We start from the raw sequence: 17,785 nt of genomic DNA on the forward strand, positions 1-17,785 counted from the left end.
AGAGCCTCCCTCTCATAATTTGCCTATCAGAGGAGATTTTTCTATTGTTTGTTTTTTCATTTTCTTAGTTTTTAAAATAAATACAAAAGAACAAAGGCCTAGTTTTCTCTTGTTATAGTAATGGCCTTGGATTTGTGCCTGAAACAAAAAATTAATTCTTTCATCACATGTAAACAAAAATTCAAAAATAGAAGCTGAAGGGGAAAGGGAAAGCAATGGCCAAAGAAGCTTTGCATTCTTTTCCCCCTGCCCCAGTCAGTGGAATTTTCTGAACTTCTGAGAGCACTCTGAGATAGTGTGACTAGCCTCTCTCTCTTCTTTGCAGGCCCTTGTCACAATCACCAATGTCTGAATGGATGAGACAGGATTCTTCTCAAAGGGCACATCTTCACTGGCAATGTTAAAGTGAAAGTGCTACAGCGGCAGCACTTTAACGTGGCTGTGTAGTCGCGGCAGAGTCCCAGCACTATAAAAACAATTACCTCCACGAGTGGAATAGCTACTACATTGTCACTTTACAGCTCTGAAACTTGCTTTGCTCAGGGGGATGTTTTTTCACACCCCTGACTGAGAAAGTTGCGGCGCTGTAAAGTGCCAGTGTAGACAAGCCCAAAGTCTGTAGTGTCAATATAAATTCTAAATGGAAGACAGTGGTATACACTACAGTACAGTGCTAGACTCTTAAACTGGTGCAGTAGTTCTGTATTTCCTTGATAGAGTCCTACTATTCTGAAATAAGTGTCCTCACAAGATCTTAAACAGGTAAATTTCCAAGTGTAGACAAGCCCTTAAGTTGTTGCCATGAGAAGCCTACCTATAGGGTTACCATATTTCAGCAAGCAAAAAAGAGGACGGGAGGAGCCCCGCCCCCATCCTGCCCTGGCCCCGCCTCTGCCCCTCCCATTTCCCCCCCTCAGAACACCCAACCCTCCCCCGGCTCCTTGTCCCCTGACTGCCCCCTCCTGGGACCCCTGCCCCTAACTGCCCCCAGGACTCCACCCCCTACCTAAGCCTCCCTGCCTCTTGTCCCCTGACTGCCCCCTCCTAAGACCATCCCCTAAATGCCCCCCCGGACCTTACTCCCTACCAGTACCCTGACTGCCCAAAACCTTATCCACACCCCCACCCCCAGAAAGCCCCCCCCGAACTTCCGATTCCCCCCCCCCCGTCTCTTGACTGCCCCCTCCAGAACCTCCCTGCCCCTTCTCCGACTCCCTGGCCCCTTTGTTGTTGGCCTTTCTTTGCCTAATGTCTCTGTGAGCTTGCTCAGGAACTGCCTGAGCCGCTCGTCCCGGCACGCTGGGCAGCAGTGGGGGAGGAGCTCCAGACTGCCGGAGGCGATCTGCGAATGCAGGGAAGGAGGGAGGGAGCTCTGCTGCAGGGGGGAGGAGGGGGAAGTGGAGGAGGAGCTCTCTCTGGTTGTCGGAGCCCCATGTAAGTGGCACCATCCGTCCGGCTGCCCTGTTAGCCGCGCGTGCTCTGCATGGGGGGGGGGGGGAAGTCCGGACATTTACAAATTCCCCCCGGACGCTATTTTTAGCTCAAAAAGCCGGACATGTCCGGGGGAATCCGGATGAATGGTAACCCTAGCCTACCTATGTTAATGCATAGATGTTAAGGGGGAATTGTATTCCTTTAACTGTTGTGCTGGAGTATAACAGAGCCTTCAGTCCTGACCTGATTAGATCACGAGTGAGAGCTTGACTTTGCTTAGCATCCAGAATCACAAAATCACCTCACCATTTGAGTTGCAAATTGTTTATAACATTGGACTTGTGCCTCATTTTGATTCTTTATGATCTATAAAGAAGATCTAAAATATTTTTTTAAAAAATCTTGATCCATTTTTCCCTTAAAACCCAATCTTTTCTGGTTGTGCTGAAGGTCTTGTTGAAGAGTTCAGGCCACGTTTATTGTGGCACCTTATTTGAAGGAGTGTGGGTGTGGAAATCTTTAACAAAGGCAGCTTCTGTATTGCTAACTCACATTATTTTATCATGAGTTTTGTAATATTAAGCGTTTAGCTCCTGAGTCGTGACTATTTGATAATCTCACATTTTCATTTAAAAAAAAAGTAAGTTTATGGCCCTCATAGTTCTGAAATAAAGCTTGAAAATGTGACCTGAGTGTATCCTAATGGTTCCAAAAACAGAACGCAAATGTAACCCTTCTGCCCATCTAAGTTGGCAGCAACAAGGGCCGGGTTCTGTATCTAGGGGTTCCGCTTCAATAACACAGTGCAAAACCGGCTCGAGCCCCCACCCAGTGACCTGGGACAATTACATACCACCCCCTGGGTGCCTCTAAGAGGCAATACTTCCCCTCTCGCAAGCACGGAGTCTGAGTGTAACTGAAAATGTTTAATAACATGAGGTAAACGACATCAGCATTAAATTGGAAAAACACCACAACTAGAGTTCATAGACCAAACCATGAGCGAAGACCCACCCCAGCAAATTGGGCCGTGTCCTCTCCCGTTGGTTCTTGGAACCAGCGACCCAAGAATCACCAAAGTCCCAAAAGTCCGACAACCCCCCAAAGTCTCTGTCCCTGATCAGTGCAGCCCCAGAGTTCAAAAGGGGGGGGGGTGTGAGCAGGGTGTTAAGGGGCACCTTACGTGATCCGAGGCCAACCGGCTGCTTCTCCGTGGGGTTCCACCCAGCCTTCACCACAAACTGCTCCACTCCACCCGCAGTCCCACTCCTGCCGTCCCACGAACTGCTCTGGCAGCTGCTCTGCTCCGCTCACCGACCTGTGAGCCGTGCTGCTCCGCGCCGCGCCGCTCCGCTCACCGACCTGTGAGCCGTGCCGCACCGCGCTGCTCCGCTCCGCTCACCGACCTGTGAGCCGCTCCGCTCCAGCCGTCCCTTGGGCCGCTCCCACAAGGCTCTGTTCGGTTAGCTGCTCCTCCAGCCGCTCCACTCACCGACCTGTGAGTCGCTCAGCGCCACTCCAACCGTCCCACAAGGCTCCACTCTGCTAGCTGCTCTGCCAGCCGCTTAGCATTATAGCTTCAGGCTCCCCCGCTAGTTAACACCGCCTCAGTGATCTCAGCTCTTTTGTGATTTCAGCTCATAGTAGGGGAGCCCCAGTGCTAGTGCACCACTGGCCCAAAGTGAATTCAGTTCAGCAGTCTGTAACTAGACTTCTAATGGAATCAAAAGTTAGCTCTGATATTCAACAATGGAGAGAGGAGGTAGTGCAATTGGTGTTTCAACCCCTCAGAGAGGGCCCATACCATCAGGTACAAATACCTGTCCTCATCCTCTCTCCATTCACTGGGTTTTGTAACCCATGCCCCTTGACAAGCACATGCTACTTAGGTAATGGTGAATGACTCACTCAGTCCTTCTGTCATACACAGTTCCACTGGCCTTGATTCACAGAATCAGGGTAACAAAACTTTATTCTTCCTGCCCCCATAACAGAGAAACTGGGGATCCCACACCAGCCAAAGTAACCACTTTGAGTTGCTGTTGTTTCATGCCAGGCGAGTGGGTGTGCCTATGCAAACAAGATCAGCCCCTGGAGTTCTTTTCCACACTCGCCATAATTCACCACCAGATGTCAGGGTAGAGCTCATCCTGACTCTGCTTACACAAACAAAATCAACCCCCACACCGAATGCATTATTTTAAAAATCTCTCTTGATTTAAAATAATCTGACAATTTTTGTTTGCTTGAGTGATGCTTTTTCAATGCGTAGGATTGGCAATATTACAACCTTTATCCAAAATGTTATTCATAGAAGTAATACAGGAGTTCAAAAAAAGTTTTCCCTTCTCAGTTGCTCAGCTTTCCCCATCTTGATTCTTGTGATGTCAGTATTTCACTGGTTCTCCAGTCATCACTGAATGTTCCAGGCAGACAAGCCCTCATTTTTAATGTAAAATACAAGTAGATTAATAAAAACAAAAATCTTTCAGGCTTTCTGTATAATCATAAAGAAGAAAAACTGGGCACAAGTCCAATTTTTCTCCCTTTTGCATGTCACCTTTAAGAAAGGCTCAGGTGTTGCAGGTGACGGCTGAAGGACCTTAACTGAGCAATGTGATGGAAACTTGCATGTTGTCTGCCCATGCTATGCTTTGTCCTGTGTTATCCATCACTCTTATGGATATCATCCCGATTCCAAATTATATAGGGGGAAAGAGCATTATTTATCACACAATGACTTCAAGAGAGGTAACTTGCCAACTCTACAGTGTTATGGCAACTTTTAGTTCGATAACTGGGAAAAGCATGGACTGCAGTGATAGGGCTATGCAGTGTATGTGCCCTCACAGTGCCATTGAAACCCATTGTATTAACTACTGCCTGTTATTTTAATGGTAGGCATTGGCTTCATGAAACCAAGCATGAATGCCTGCAGTTTGCTGCTAAATCTGTGACATCTCTCTTAATATCTGTACAGTAAAGCTTGGCCAGTATTATTATTTTGTTTGGCTGTTTTTGTGCTGGAAAGGTCTCCTTTCCCTTTCATCTTTAGGATCCACTTGCTTGTAGCCATAAGATATGGGGGATTTGTGTTCGACAGCTACATAATCCAACTACTGTTACCCCACAGGACTGGCAAGATCAAGATACTCTTGTTTTGGTGATGTATTCTGGTGCCTGTTGAGAGGCAGCCTGGTCTGAGAGGCAGGAGATCTGGGTTCTCTCCCTGTGTCCACAACAAATTCCCTTTCTGTTCTTAGACAAGTCACTTTGTGTCTCAGTTTCCCCATACGTAAAGTAGAAATATTAATATCTACCTGCTTCAGAGGGATGGTGATTCTTCATTCATGTTTCCCTAGTGCTCTGAGATACTTCCTCATAAAAATGTTAGTACTTAGGTTGTGGTGAATTTGGGAGATGAATAAACAAAAATGAAAGCAAATATTTGATATTCATACTAACTATTATTGTATGTCAGCATTTTGCTGTGTGAATCATTGTTTCTGAAACAGCTTAAAGATTGTATGTAATGTTTTTCTCTCCAGCAGGAAGTGGTTTCTTTTTTACAGTATAGTAGGGAAAAAGTGGGGGAGGGTGAGAAATTGTATCAAGATCTTGCCAAGCAAAGTTAGAAGTGTTTGTCATTGATCCTGTGGAGAACTAGGAAATATCTATATTATTTTTATGAATATTGTGCTTGCCTCTCCGTGTTTGTTCATGGTGGGTTACTTGCTATGGAGTTAGATCAAAAGGGGTTGTTATGGAAAACAAGCAGAAAAGGATAAATAGTGGCCTAGATAAGAAGGATCCCAGCAAACAGTCAAACACAATAACCAGATTTATAGCCATGAAGAAGTTACTCCTCAGACTTAACCCTGGTTACATAGCAGTTTTCGTGAGAACTTGGAGATCAAAAGGCACTGATCAGTTAAAAGATCTTCCCTTCAGAAAGAGAGGTGGGAAGTTATCAGCTGCTGCAGGCTGACACAGACTGATTGAGAGTCTGGGGTCTGCAGCAAATACGTTGTAACTTGGGAGCCAAGAGAACAGGATGCTGCAAAGCTTAAGTAATGCCTGCTTAGGGGCTTGAGAGTTATGCCTACGGCCCTACCAAAGCCACGGCCATGAAAAATGCATCACGGACTGTGAAATCTGGTCTCCCAACGTGAAATCTGGTCTTTTTTGTGCTTTTACCTTGTATTGTACCAATTTCATGGGGGAGACCAGAATTTCTCAAATTGGGGCTCCTCATCCAAAAGGGAGTTGCAGGGGGTCACAAGGTTTTTTTAGGGAGGTCATGGTATTGCCACCCTTACTTCTGCGCTGACTTCAGAGTTGGGTGGCCGGAGAGCGGTGGCTGTTGGCCAGGTGCCCAGCTCTGAAGGTAGCATCCCACCAGCAGTAATGCAGAAGAGTGGCAATACCAAACCATGTCATCCTTACTTCTGCACTGCTGCCTTCTGAGCTGGGTGGCCAGACAATGGTGGCTGCTGACAGAGGGCCCAGCTCTGCAGGCAGCAGCACAGAAGTAAGGGTGGCAATAACGTATCATGCCACCCTTACTTCTGTGCTGCTGCTGGCAGATTGCTGCCTTCAGAGCTGGACTCCTGGCAAGCAGCTGTCGCTCTCCAGCTGCTCAGCTCTGAAGGCGGCGCCACCGCCAGCAGCAGCGCAGAAGTAACGGTAGCAGTACCACAACCTTCCCTCCAATAACCTTTCAACCCTCCCACAACACCTTTTTGGGTCAGGACTCCTACAATTACAACACCATGGAATTTCAGATTTAAATAGCTGAAATCATGAAGTTTACGATTTTCTAAAACATATGACCATAAAATTGACCAAAGTTGAATTTGGTTGGGCCCTAGTTATGCCAAACAAAAGTATGCCAGTATGTGCATAGATCTGTGTTATTTTAAACCCATTGCCTGGAGTGCTGTGCACCTTTTGGCAATATAAATCATACTTCATTTTGAAAAAGCTGGTGGGCGTAACAGCCATCCTTCCATTCAGGCTAAATTAAGGAGCAGTTAAATGCATCTTTGTTTAGTAATAGCTGAAACAAGAGAGGCCACTGCCCAAAGCATAGACCCTCATGGCAAGACCGAGCAGAAGTTATGCCATGCTGACTGAGGGGTTTCTTTAGGACTGATACAGCAAATGCAGGGGAAAAGGTATTGATTGGTGGAGGTGTCTGTGTCTGTGCGTTTGTGAGAAGGAGGAAAATACACCAGAGTAGCAGGAGAAAAAAAGGACTCAGTCAGAACAAGCCCCGGAAGCACGGCCCTGAGAAAAGCTGAGAGAGAGCTTTTGGGATAAGTGCTGACTGGAAAGGGGCAACTCTGAGCAAAGACACTGTCTTTCGTTGTTTGATGCCTGGTGTGTTCAGGGAAACTGGACTTTATGCATTCCTTATATGTAAACAGGATTGCATCAAAAATGCGTAACTCCATTATCCGTTTCTCTTCATAATGGAAACAACCCACAACATCCTGAATTTGAATTACCACTAAGGTCATAAAGGGATAACAATACTATTGCTGTCCACAGGCTCCCAAAGGGAAACTCTTGCAGGTGCCAAGTCCGTTGGGCCTGCTAGATATTATGGTTGGCAAGTGGGGGGGAGAGGAGGGTGTAAACCCTGAAATATAGTTGAAGAGGCTCAACTTAAATGTACACCCCAAATTAAAAAACATAGTAAGAGAACCAAAAAAGTGCCACCATGGCTAAACAACAAAGTAAAAGAAGCAGTGAGAGGCAAAGAGGACTCCTTTAAAAAGTGGAAGTTAAATCCTAATGAGGAAAATAGAAAGGCACATAAACTCTGGTAAATGAAGTGTAAAAATATAATTAGGAAGGCCAAAAAATAATTTGAAGAACAGCTAGCCTCCTTTTACTGAGCTAGGTGGGCTCCCTTCAGCTGAATGAGCCCTTGTTCGCAAGGGAGGGTGGATTTTACCTTAGGGACTCATCATACTGCAAGGGAGGAGAAGCTGGTGCAGGGAGGCTGAGCTCGCCAGGCCCATGTTCTCTATGGGGTACCCCTGGAGCAAGCGGCCGGTTAGGGGCAATAGGGCACGACGCAGGGGGAATTGGTCCCGGGAGTGAGGGGCTGGCCGGGAACAATAGGGCCCGGGCTGGCTAGGGTGCAGATACATCCTGTTTTGGCCAGGACAGGCCCCTTTTTCAGCTCTGTCCTGGCCGTTCCTACTTTTTCACCAAACCTGGGCATTTGTCATGGCTGCAAGGTAGAGCAGAGAGAGGCGGCTGCTGCCTGGGGGTCAGCTAAAGGCAGCAATGCCCGCCAGCAGGAAACTGGAGAAATTTGCTGCTGGCGGGCATTGCTGGCTTCAGAGCTGACCCCTGGGTGGCGCAGAGCTGAGGGTGGGGGGAGATCAGCCTCAGCCGGGGGAGGCGCGGAGCTGGGAGGAGGAGGGGATCAGTCCCAGCTGCAGGCGGCACAGGGCTCGGGGATCAGCCCCAGCTGTGGACAGCACAAGGCTAGGAGGGGAAGACCCCACCCTGGGCAGTGCAGAGCTTGGGGGCGGGGGAGGCAGCCCCAGATAGTGTCCGACATGGGGTGGGGTGGGTCAGCCCCAGCCCCAGGAGGCATGGGGAGGGCAACTTGGGCTACCCCTCTGATACTTAACCCTCTCTTTGAGTCCCCGCTTTATTGCGTCAAACACAAGCTTGTTTGTCTTTACTTCAAAGGCCCTTCATGGCCTATCCCCACCCTAACTAGCATCTCTCATTCAGTGTCAAAATGTTAACTCCTGGCTCAGATCAGCCCAGGATGCCAGCCTCCATTGCCCCACTTGTTAAATTTTCAAACAAGCACCTTTGTGTTTTCTCCCATGCTGCCCTTCATGTGTGAGAGGAGCTCTCCTTAAACATCCACAAACTACCTTATTAGCCTCCTTCAAATCCCTCCTCAAAACTTTCCATAAGGCCTATAAAAAATGGTTAAGCTGCTGGTACACTAATATCACTGCCTGCCTTGCTAACCAATATTTTTTACTTTTACTTCCCCATCTGTCTACATCCGTCTGTTGTCTCTTGTCTTATAGTTAGACTGAAAGTTCTTTGGGGAAGAGACTGTCTTTTTGTTCGGTCTTTGCGCAGCACCTACCACAGTGGTTCTCAACCTGCGGACCAATTAGCACACAGCTGCGTCCCAGCTATGCGCTAAAAAAAATTGCAAAGCTTGCTGCTCCTCCGGTTTGGCAGGGTGTGGGGCCGGCTGATGGGGAGATGGCGGCAGGCAGCCCTGCTGGAGCACTTTTGCCAGCAGCGAAGGCTAAGCAGCCCTCTGTGGCAGGGAAAGCTAAGCAGCCCCACTCCTGCTCCAGCATGGCTATTCGCACCGCTCCCCAGGGGCCAGCGCGATCCCTGGCTGCGCTGCCAGCTCAGCCCAGCAAACACAGTCATCTCCCAGCAGGGTTGGTGAGTGTGGCTGGGGGGCAGGGCAGGGTGCGGGAGAGTGGGTCTCGGGGATAGATCTAGGGGGGTTCTGGGAAGTGAGGGTATGTGGGGCAGTGGGGGGCTTGTGGGGGATGCTGGGCAGCCTAGGCACAGGAACTAGAGGGTTGGGGAGGTCCTACAGCACCCCTAGGTTTTACGCAGAGCTCTGCTGCCGGCCCTGCGTCCGGGGCCTTGGCTCCACTCTGTGGAGGGGTGTCTCGGTGGGGGGGGGGTGCTGGGCATATGGATCTGTGGGGAGTCTTAGCAGGGGATCGGTGTGGTCATAGGGATCCGAGGGGGTGTCTCTGGGCAGAGGAGCGCTGGGCATAGGGAGTTGGGGGGCACTGGGCAGGGAGTCGGTGTGGTGCGTGGCACGGGTCTTCCCCCAAAGGGAAGGGGCACTCTGGCAGCACAGGGTTGGCCAGGACAGTGTGTGTCTGGCACAGTGTTTCTCAACCTGTGGCCCACAATGGTAAATAGGTTGAGAACCACTGACCTAGCACAGTGGGGTTCTGGCCCATGGCTGGGGGCTCTTATGTGCCATGGTTATACAAACAATACAAATAGCCAGGTCCTTGACCAAAGACATTACCAGGCTTTCCAGGGGCATAATTTTGTTGTGGGTTAGAATAATATATTTACAAAATTAAAATTAAAAAAATGGACATATACAAAGATCACTGTCAGGGCATGTCTACACTTCTCTCCAGAGTGATCGATCCAGCGGGGGTCGATTTATTGTGTCTAGTGAAGACATGATAAATTGACTGCTGAGCGCTCTCCCGTTGACTCCGGTACTCCACCGGAGCGAGAAACAATAGGCGGAGTCGATGGGGGAGCGTCAGCAGTCAACCTACCACAGTGAAGACACCGTGGTAAGTAGATCTAAGTACATCGACTTCAGCTTCCTAATTCACATAGCTGAAGTTGCGTAACTTAGATCGATCTCCCCTTCCCCCCCAGTGTAGACCAGGCCTCAGTGAAGAAAAATGATGGTTGTGCAGTGTGTGCATACTGTTCCTTCAACTTAGCTGTCTAATACTGATGATACATTATTATACTGCTTGGTGAACTAGATAATATATGTACTTAAAATGACAAAAAGGGACACTGTCAACTTAAAAAGCACATTTATGTCTGAAATTTATTTACCTCCTATTGTTACTTGTTACACCTAATACTATTATGATAGAAGGAAATTGGAGTATTTTTTTTTTCGTTTTTTCCCCCCCCACATTGTTTCTTCGTTTGGCAGCACTTCATAATAGTCAGTTTCCCTGTATAATCCATTTACCTATCTTGTTTCTGTGGGTCTTTCATACAGCAACATTGAAGAGGAAAATATTTTTAAAAACAGGAAAATCTGACTGTAAAATCACACAAAAATTGGCAGAGGCATTTAGGGTAGGAGTACTACTTTGAAATCTTTTTACCTTTTTCTTTTTTCTCCCCACTTTGCCCCCTGCAAACTGACTAGATTTGGAGTTGTCCCTTTAATGTAATTCTCCCCCCCCCTTTTTTTTTTTTTGCTCATGATTTCTGCACTGTTGCTAAAGCTTTAACTGGGAAAATAAAGGTTTTAAAGAGGAATAATTTATTTATTTCAGACTGTTGGGAAGAAATTACCTCCAGCTACAGCAGCTCAAGAGCCAACGAAAATAGAAATGGACACCAGAACCAAGAGTAGGTCTCACTGTTTGTTTTTTCCTCATTTGCACTCAGAGCTTGAGCCTTTTGGGAAGTGTTGAATATTTTTTTCTTAGGTTTTGTTATGAGCAATTTTCTGTATGTCTGAAAAATAATAAAACCAAGACTACAAATGTATTTTGCATGGAGCTTTTGAGTTGGCAATGTTTAGATGAGCCACTTTGTTTCTGAGAAGCTTTTGAATTGTTTTTGCCCTGATATTTTACCCCCAACTCTCTGCCACCAAAATCAAATAAAATTACATCATTCACCCTCAGGCTGAAGGCACTTATAGATTAATCAGATTTGAATGTGATCCAGCTTCAAACTGCAACATGTGTCGTAGACAATGCCCTAATAGTAACACCCTTCCTATTTTTGCTTTTTGTGTTAGGTGTAAACAGTTCCATCGGGTGGTAGAGTTTATGAAACAAAAAATCCAACAAAGTATGAGCGTCTTAGTGTGTATAAATCATAGTTACCTAAAAAGGGATAAAAGTAATAATTAAGCTTCTTAGGAAGATCACTGCTTTGTCCAATGGACACATATTTAACTATCATACAAAGCAAATTAAACACAAACCACTCCTGCTTTAGTCTTATTTTTTTTTTATAAAAATTATAATTAAATGTGTTGGGACCTAAAGGGAGGTAGACAGAACTAAGGGGGAAAATAAGCCTGAATGAGCAAAGAAATTGATTAGAAAGTGAAACTTGGTTTTTCTAGGTCAAAATTCTCCCCTCTGATCTACACTTGAGGCTCTTTATTACACATTCTCCATTTACTCCCTTGATACCAACAGAGATCTCCATAGCTGATAAGAAATCTTTAATGTAGAATTGATAGGAGAATATGGCTCATAGAAATTAGAGCTGGAAAAGACCTTTCAATACATATGCAGTTCAGCATTATTACTCAATTATTTTTCAATTTTAAATGAACCAAAAAATGGTTTTTCCACTGCTTTCCTTTTGGAGCCTAGTCCATAACCTGAAAAGATCTCCCTGTTAGGAAATTGTTCCTAATTTGTAGATTACATTTTCCTATGTCTTATTTCATGTAATGATTCGTTTATATCACTTGAACTGCCAACACAATTTCTCTCCCTCTTGAAGTTTCTACCCTTCAGATTCTTGTGGGTAGTTAACATTGTGACGGGTTCCCCCCGCGGTGCCTCCTGGGATTGGGATACCACTGAGCCCCCCGACCCACCAGCCTGGGCTCCCTCTCACACTGTATTGCTATGACAAGCTGCAAAGCCCTCTAGCCTGCACTTTCACTGGCATACATATAGGTAGGGCCACACCTAGCTGCAGTTACATGCAGGCTGTCTGTCCAGCTTCTGCAATGAACCAACAATGGAAAGGCTACAGCTAAGGCAACTCCCCTGGCACGCAGCCCCTCTGGAGAATAAGCCCAAAATTATACTGTCTTGCTCTACACAGGGAACTGTACAGTGTAAGCTCAGAAAGTTCGCCCCCCCCCATGTGAAGACGAATATGCAACAGCCTTTGCCCTTGAGCTAAGATTCCCATACACTTCACACCAACTTACTGGTTTAGATAAAGCAAAAACAAGTTTATTAACTACAAAAGATAGATGTTAAGTGATTATAAGAGATAGCAAACAGATCGAAGCAGATTACCTAGCAAATAAACAAAAAACACAAACTAAGCTTAATATACTAAATTGATTGGATATGAATTAGCAAATTCTCACTCTAAAAGATGATACAAGCAGGCTGCAGATTCTTAAGGGGAAAGCTGCACTTGTTTTACAGCTTGAAATCCCCAGGTGTTTCATTCGCAGGCTAGAAATCCCTTTATCCTGGGTCCAGCACTTCCCCCAGTTCCTCAGGTATTTCCAGAAGTCGTCTTGTGTGGGGAGTGAAGAACACCAGATGATGTCATTCCCTACCTTATATCGCTTTTGCATATGGTGGGAACCCTTTGTTTCAAAGCTTGGTTCCCAAACCAGTGTGTGGAAAAATACTCCAAGGAGTCCAGCATCATGTGATCTGAGCACATGTCCTTGTAGGGTCATAGCAGCCATTACTCACAGGCTGTTTGGAGTGTTCTCAGGAAGGCTCATCACCAGGTGGTAAATAAGCTTCTCCTAAGGCCTATTGTTTTTTCCTCATGGCCCACTGCCCTGAATAGGCCCTTCCCATCCCACTGTCTAGACTGAAAGCATCTTGTCTAGTGGGTGTTACCCAGGTGTAACTACATTTGAAATATAGATATATAGTCAATATTCATAACTTCAGATACAAAAATGATAAATGAATACAAATAGGATACTCATGTGCAGCAAATCATAACTTTTCTAATGACACCTCAAATGACATATCTTGCATAAAATACATCATAATTCAGTCATAATCATATCATAATATCACTATGAAGAATATGTGGTGCAGTGTCACAAACATTTTCTCCCAAACTTTAGTAATCATTTAGACAATCTATATATATTTAATTTCTTATAGTTTTTCATTATGTGTTGCTTTCCTTAATAATTTTCGTTACTCTCTGACCTCTTTCTAAATGTGCTGACTCCCTGACATTTAATGCATGTCTGGTCTTCCTCCCGAATATTTTATGCACTTTTTGGTCTTTGGGACATAGCATCTCTTAATGCAGATATCATACAGACAATGCTGAACTGTATAGAACTACTTATAAGCAAAGTACAGAGGTGGTGAAAGTTAGTTGTCGGCAGGGCCGGCTCCAGGCACCAGCCCACCAAGCATGTGCTTGGGGCAGCGCCTGGAAGGGGGCGGCATGGCGGGGCGCTCCGGCCCGAGAGCGGGGCTGCGACTGGGCTCGCCGCCCTCCCAGCGGTGCTCCGGCCGCCGGGGAGAGTGGAGCCGCAGTGGGCTCGTTGCCCTCCCCCCGGCGCTTCGGCTGGTCGGGGAGAGCGGAGAGCCACGGCGGGCTCACCGCCCTCCCCCCAGCGCTCTGGCCGCCGGGGAGAGCGGAGAGCCCCGGCCGGGCTCGCTGCCCTGCTCCCGGCTCTCTGGCCGCTGGGGAGAGCCCCGGCTGGGCTCGCCGCCCTCTTCCCGGCGCTCTGGCCGCCGGGGGCTCTCCGCCCTCCCCCCGGCGCTCTGGCCGCCGAGGAGAGCGGAGAGCCCCGGCCGGGCTTGCCGCCCTCCTCCCGGCGCTCTGGCCGCTGGGGAGAGCAGAGCCGCGGCGGGCTCGCTGCCCTCCCCCCAGCGCTCCGGCCGGTCGGGGATTGCGGGCCCGCAGCTGGGCGCGGTGCCCTCCCCTGCCGCACTCGGGGGAGGGAGGGAGGCAGCGGGTGGCTTTTTTGCCTACGGCAGCAAAAAAGCCAGAGCCGGCCCTGGTTGTCAGATGTATGCTGATAAGAAAATCATGGTAAGTAACAAAATAGGGCAACGTGCACCAACTTGCCATTATTTTAGCCTGCAAACTGGGTATAGTTTGTACACTGAGGAGGAGGAGGAGGAAGAGGAAGAAAGGGAGTTGTAGCAGGAAAAAGGGCTGGAGCTGACCAGGAAGAGGCCATACAAGCAGTAAATTCCACTGCAAAAATTCTGAGGCGGAGAAAGCAGCTAAAAACCTATTAACATTAATGTAATATGAAGCAGTCCTCCTACTTTAATATACACCTGAGTGGACTTTCCCAACACTCTTGGGTTTCATGCTTCCCCTGGAGTAAGCAGGTGCAATTCTGAATCAAAGGTAATAAGAGAGTGTCACCCTCTTATACTAAGATTAACCTTAGTCCCTGGTTGAATGGTGCTGCGTACACTTCCCTGGAATATTCCTTTGACACTCTGATTTTTTTGGCCAGAAACATCCTCTCTTTCTTCTGCATCCCTCTTTCATCCCCTCCGTGTGCAAATACTCAATTTCTTATGTGTGTCCAAAACCGATGGGATGAGCAGATTCTTGCAAAATATCAAAATGGAATAAATTACACAACATTCCCATTTACACCCAGATTTTTGACCCCACACAGAACCTCTGAATTTTTCCCAAACTTTGTTGAATTAGGACATTTTATCCATGTTGGAATCTAAAGGCTCCATTTGAACCATTTTAGAGTCTGTGCTCTTGCTTGGGAGACAGGGGACTGAGGCATGCATGTAGACTCATTGACTTTTAGGCCAGAAGGGACCATTGTGATCATCCAGTCTGAGCTCTTGTACATTTCAGGCCACAGAAGCTCACCCACACACTCCTGTAATAGACCCCTAACCTCTGGCTGAGTTACAGGAGTCCTTAAATCATGATTTAAAGACTTCAAGTGACAGAGAATCCACCATTTACTCCAGTTCAAACCAGCAAGTGACCCATGCTGTAGAGGAGAGCAAAAAACACCCATGGGCATTGCCAATCTGACCTGGATGAAAATTCCTGGTGATCAGTTAGACCTTGAGCATGTGGGCAAGATCCTCCAGCCAGACACCCAAGAAAGAATTCATTATAGTAACTCAGAGCCCTTTCCATCTATTGCCCCATCTCTGGCTGTTGGACATACTTGCTACTAGCAATCACAGATGGGCCACAAGCCATGGTAGGCAATCTCATCATACCATCCCCTCCATAAACTTACCTAGCTGAGTCTTGAAACCAGGTAGGTGTTTTGCCCCTTTGAAGGCTGTTCATGGTGAAACCTTCACCTACTTTCAAGCCTAAGCTTGTTGATGGACAGTTTATATCCTTTTTTCTTTTGCCCATACTGACCCTTAACTTAAATAACTCCTCTCCCTCTGTTGTTTATCCCAGAAAGCAACCATATTTCCCCTTAGCCTTCAGTTGGTTAGGCTAAACAAGCCAAGTTCCTTAACTCTCCTCTCTTAAGGTGGGTTCTCCGTTCTTCTGATCATTCTAGTATCCCTTCTCTGCACCCGTTTCAGTTTGAATTCATTTTTCTTAAACATGGGAGACAAAAATTGCATACCGTATTCCAGATAAGGTCTCACCAGTGCCTTTTATAATGGCAATAACACTTCCCTATCTCTACTAGAAATACCTCACCTGATGCATCCTAGGATTGTATTAGCCTTTTTCATGGCCACATCACATTGGTGGCTCATAGTCATCCTGTGATCAACCAATACACCCAGGTTTTTCTCCTCCTCTCCCTTTCAACTGATAAATCCCCAGTTTATAGTAAAAATTCTCGTTGTTAGTCCCTAAGTGCATGACCTTGCACTTTGCAGTATTTAATTTCATCCCATTTCTATTAGTCCCGTTTTCAAGGTCATCCAGAACTTCTTGTGTGATACAGTAAAATGTGCCTTAGCGACCACTTCTGAAGAGAGACCACCTATCACAAGTAACTACCTGCAGAGGCCACAGAATGTTTTTCCCCTATAATTTAACTGTGAAGAGTGACCACCTGTCATCTGCGACCAGCAACCATATTTTCTTACTCCATCCATAAAAACAAACCTATAGGACACATGATCTTCCTTACTTCTGTGCTGCTGCTTGGGGGTACCTGGCCAGCAGCCACTGCTGTCTGGTTGCCCAGCTCTGAAGGCAGCAAACCTTTGAAGAGAGACCACCGCTTACAAGCGACCACTTTTGCTAACTTCCATGAGTGGTTGCTCTTGGCAGGTTTTACTGTATTCGGGTCCTCCTCAGTATTGGCAATACCTCCCAACTTTGTGTCATCCTCAGTTTTATCAGCACATTCCTGCTTTTTGTGCCAAGGTCATTAATGAAAAAGTTAAATAAGATTGGTCCCAAGACTGATCTATGTGGAACTCCACTAGTAACCTCCCTCCAGTCTGACAGTTCACCTTTCAGCATTACCTGCTGTAGGCTCCTGTTAACCAGTTCCTTACCCACCTTTCAACTCTTGTATTAATCTCCATCTTCTCTAATTTAACTAATAATTTCCCATTTGGAACCATATCAGATGTTTTACTGATATCCAGGTAGATTAGATTTACTGCATTTCCTTTGTCTAGAAAACCAGTTATCTTTTCAAAGAAAGAGATCAGGTTGGTCTGGCACAATCTACATTTTGTAAAACCATATTGTACTTTATCCTATTACCATTTACCTCTATATCTAGGGTTACTATACTTAACAAATAAAAAAAAGAGGACCCTCCAAGGGGTCCTGGCCCCGCTCATTTCCCACCCCCAACTCCGCCCCAACCCCGCCCTAACTCCGCCCCCTCCCACTCCCAGCCACGCGGAAAGGGCTGCCCGAGCACTACCGGCTTTACGGTTTGCCGGGCAGCCCCCAGACCCTGCGCCCCCGGCCGGCGCTTCCCCAGCGCAGCTGGAGCCTGGGAGGGGAAGCGCCCAGCCGGGGGCGCAGGGTCTGGAGGCTGCCCGGCAAACCGTGAAGCCGGTAGTGCTTGGGCTTTGGGCAGCCCCCTTGCCTCCGGACCCTGCGCCCCCAGCCGGGCACTTCCCCTCCCGGGCTCCAGCGGCGCAGGGTCCGGAGGCATGGGCGCTGCCCGAAGCCCATAGCGCTCGGCTCTTAAACAGAGCCGAAGAGTCGGGGAGGAGCAGAGCCACCGCGGCTGGGGGCTCTGCTCCTCCCCTGACTCTTCGGCTCTGTTTAAGAGCCGGGCTGCCCGAGCGCTACCGGCTTCGGGCAGCCCCCGTGCCTCCGGACCCTGCACCCCCAGCCGGGCACTTCCCCTCCCGGGCTCCGGCGGCGCAGGGTCCGTAGCACTCTGCTCTTAAACAGAGCTGAAGAGTCAGGGGAGGAGCAGAGCAGCCGTGAGAGGGGAAGTGCCCAGCCGGCATTTTCCCGGACATGTTCGGCTTTTTGGCAATTCCCCCCGGACGGGGGTTTGATTTCTGAAAAGCCGCACATGTCCAGGAAAAACCGGACGTATGGTAACCCTACTATATCCTTAACTGTTTTTAACAAGATTTTTAAAAAATATCCAATATTATATGAGAGAAATATTTTTGTAATAATAAACTTCATCTGTAATAGTCGAACCATAGGCATATGAGCCAATGTTCTCCATGTTAAGAAAGTTATTTCAAAAGAATTGTTCTATGGCATTCTGGGTATTCTCTTATGCTCTACGTCTGGTGCCTCTTTTACTTTATTACAATGCATCCAGAATTTCCCACAGTACCTAGATTGCATAACTTCCTGAATAAGTCTCAGTTTAGAAAGCTGTATAAACTAATTGTATAGTCCTATAACATTTATGGATCAGTGTGAATACCTACTATTTGCATGCCTAAAT

The 17,785-nt window shown here is 47.2% G+C and overlaps 1 protein-coding gene across 8 annotated transcripts in view; it reads left to right on the top strand.

Moving 5' to 3' along the window:
- SH3KBP1 (SH3 domain containing kinase binding protein 1) overlaps nucleotides 1–17,785 on the top strand; it is a 346,563-nt gene that overhangs the window by 230,940 nt on the left and 97,838 nt on the right. For all 8 annotated transcript variants that reach the window (XM_054006486.1, XM_054006509.1, XM_054006527.1 and 5 more), the window contains one exon: nucleotides 10,506–10,581. In XM_054006486.1, coding sequence (XP_053862461.1) covers nucleotides 10,506–10,581 — 76 coding nt within the window. The remainder of the gene's footprint in view (nucleotides 1–10,505; nucleotides 10,582–17,785) is intronic.

This window comes from Malaclemys terrapin, chromosome 1, assembly GCF_027887155.1.
Source record: "Malaclemys terrapin pileata isolate rMalTer1 chromosome 1, rMalTer1.hap1, whole genome shotgun sequence".
Lineage (NCBI taxonomy): Eukaryota > Metazoa > Chordata > Testudines > Emydidae > Malaclemys > Malaclemys terrapin.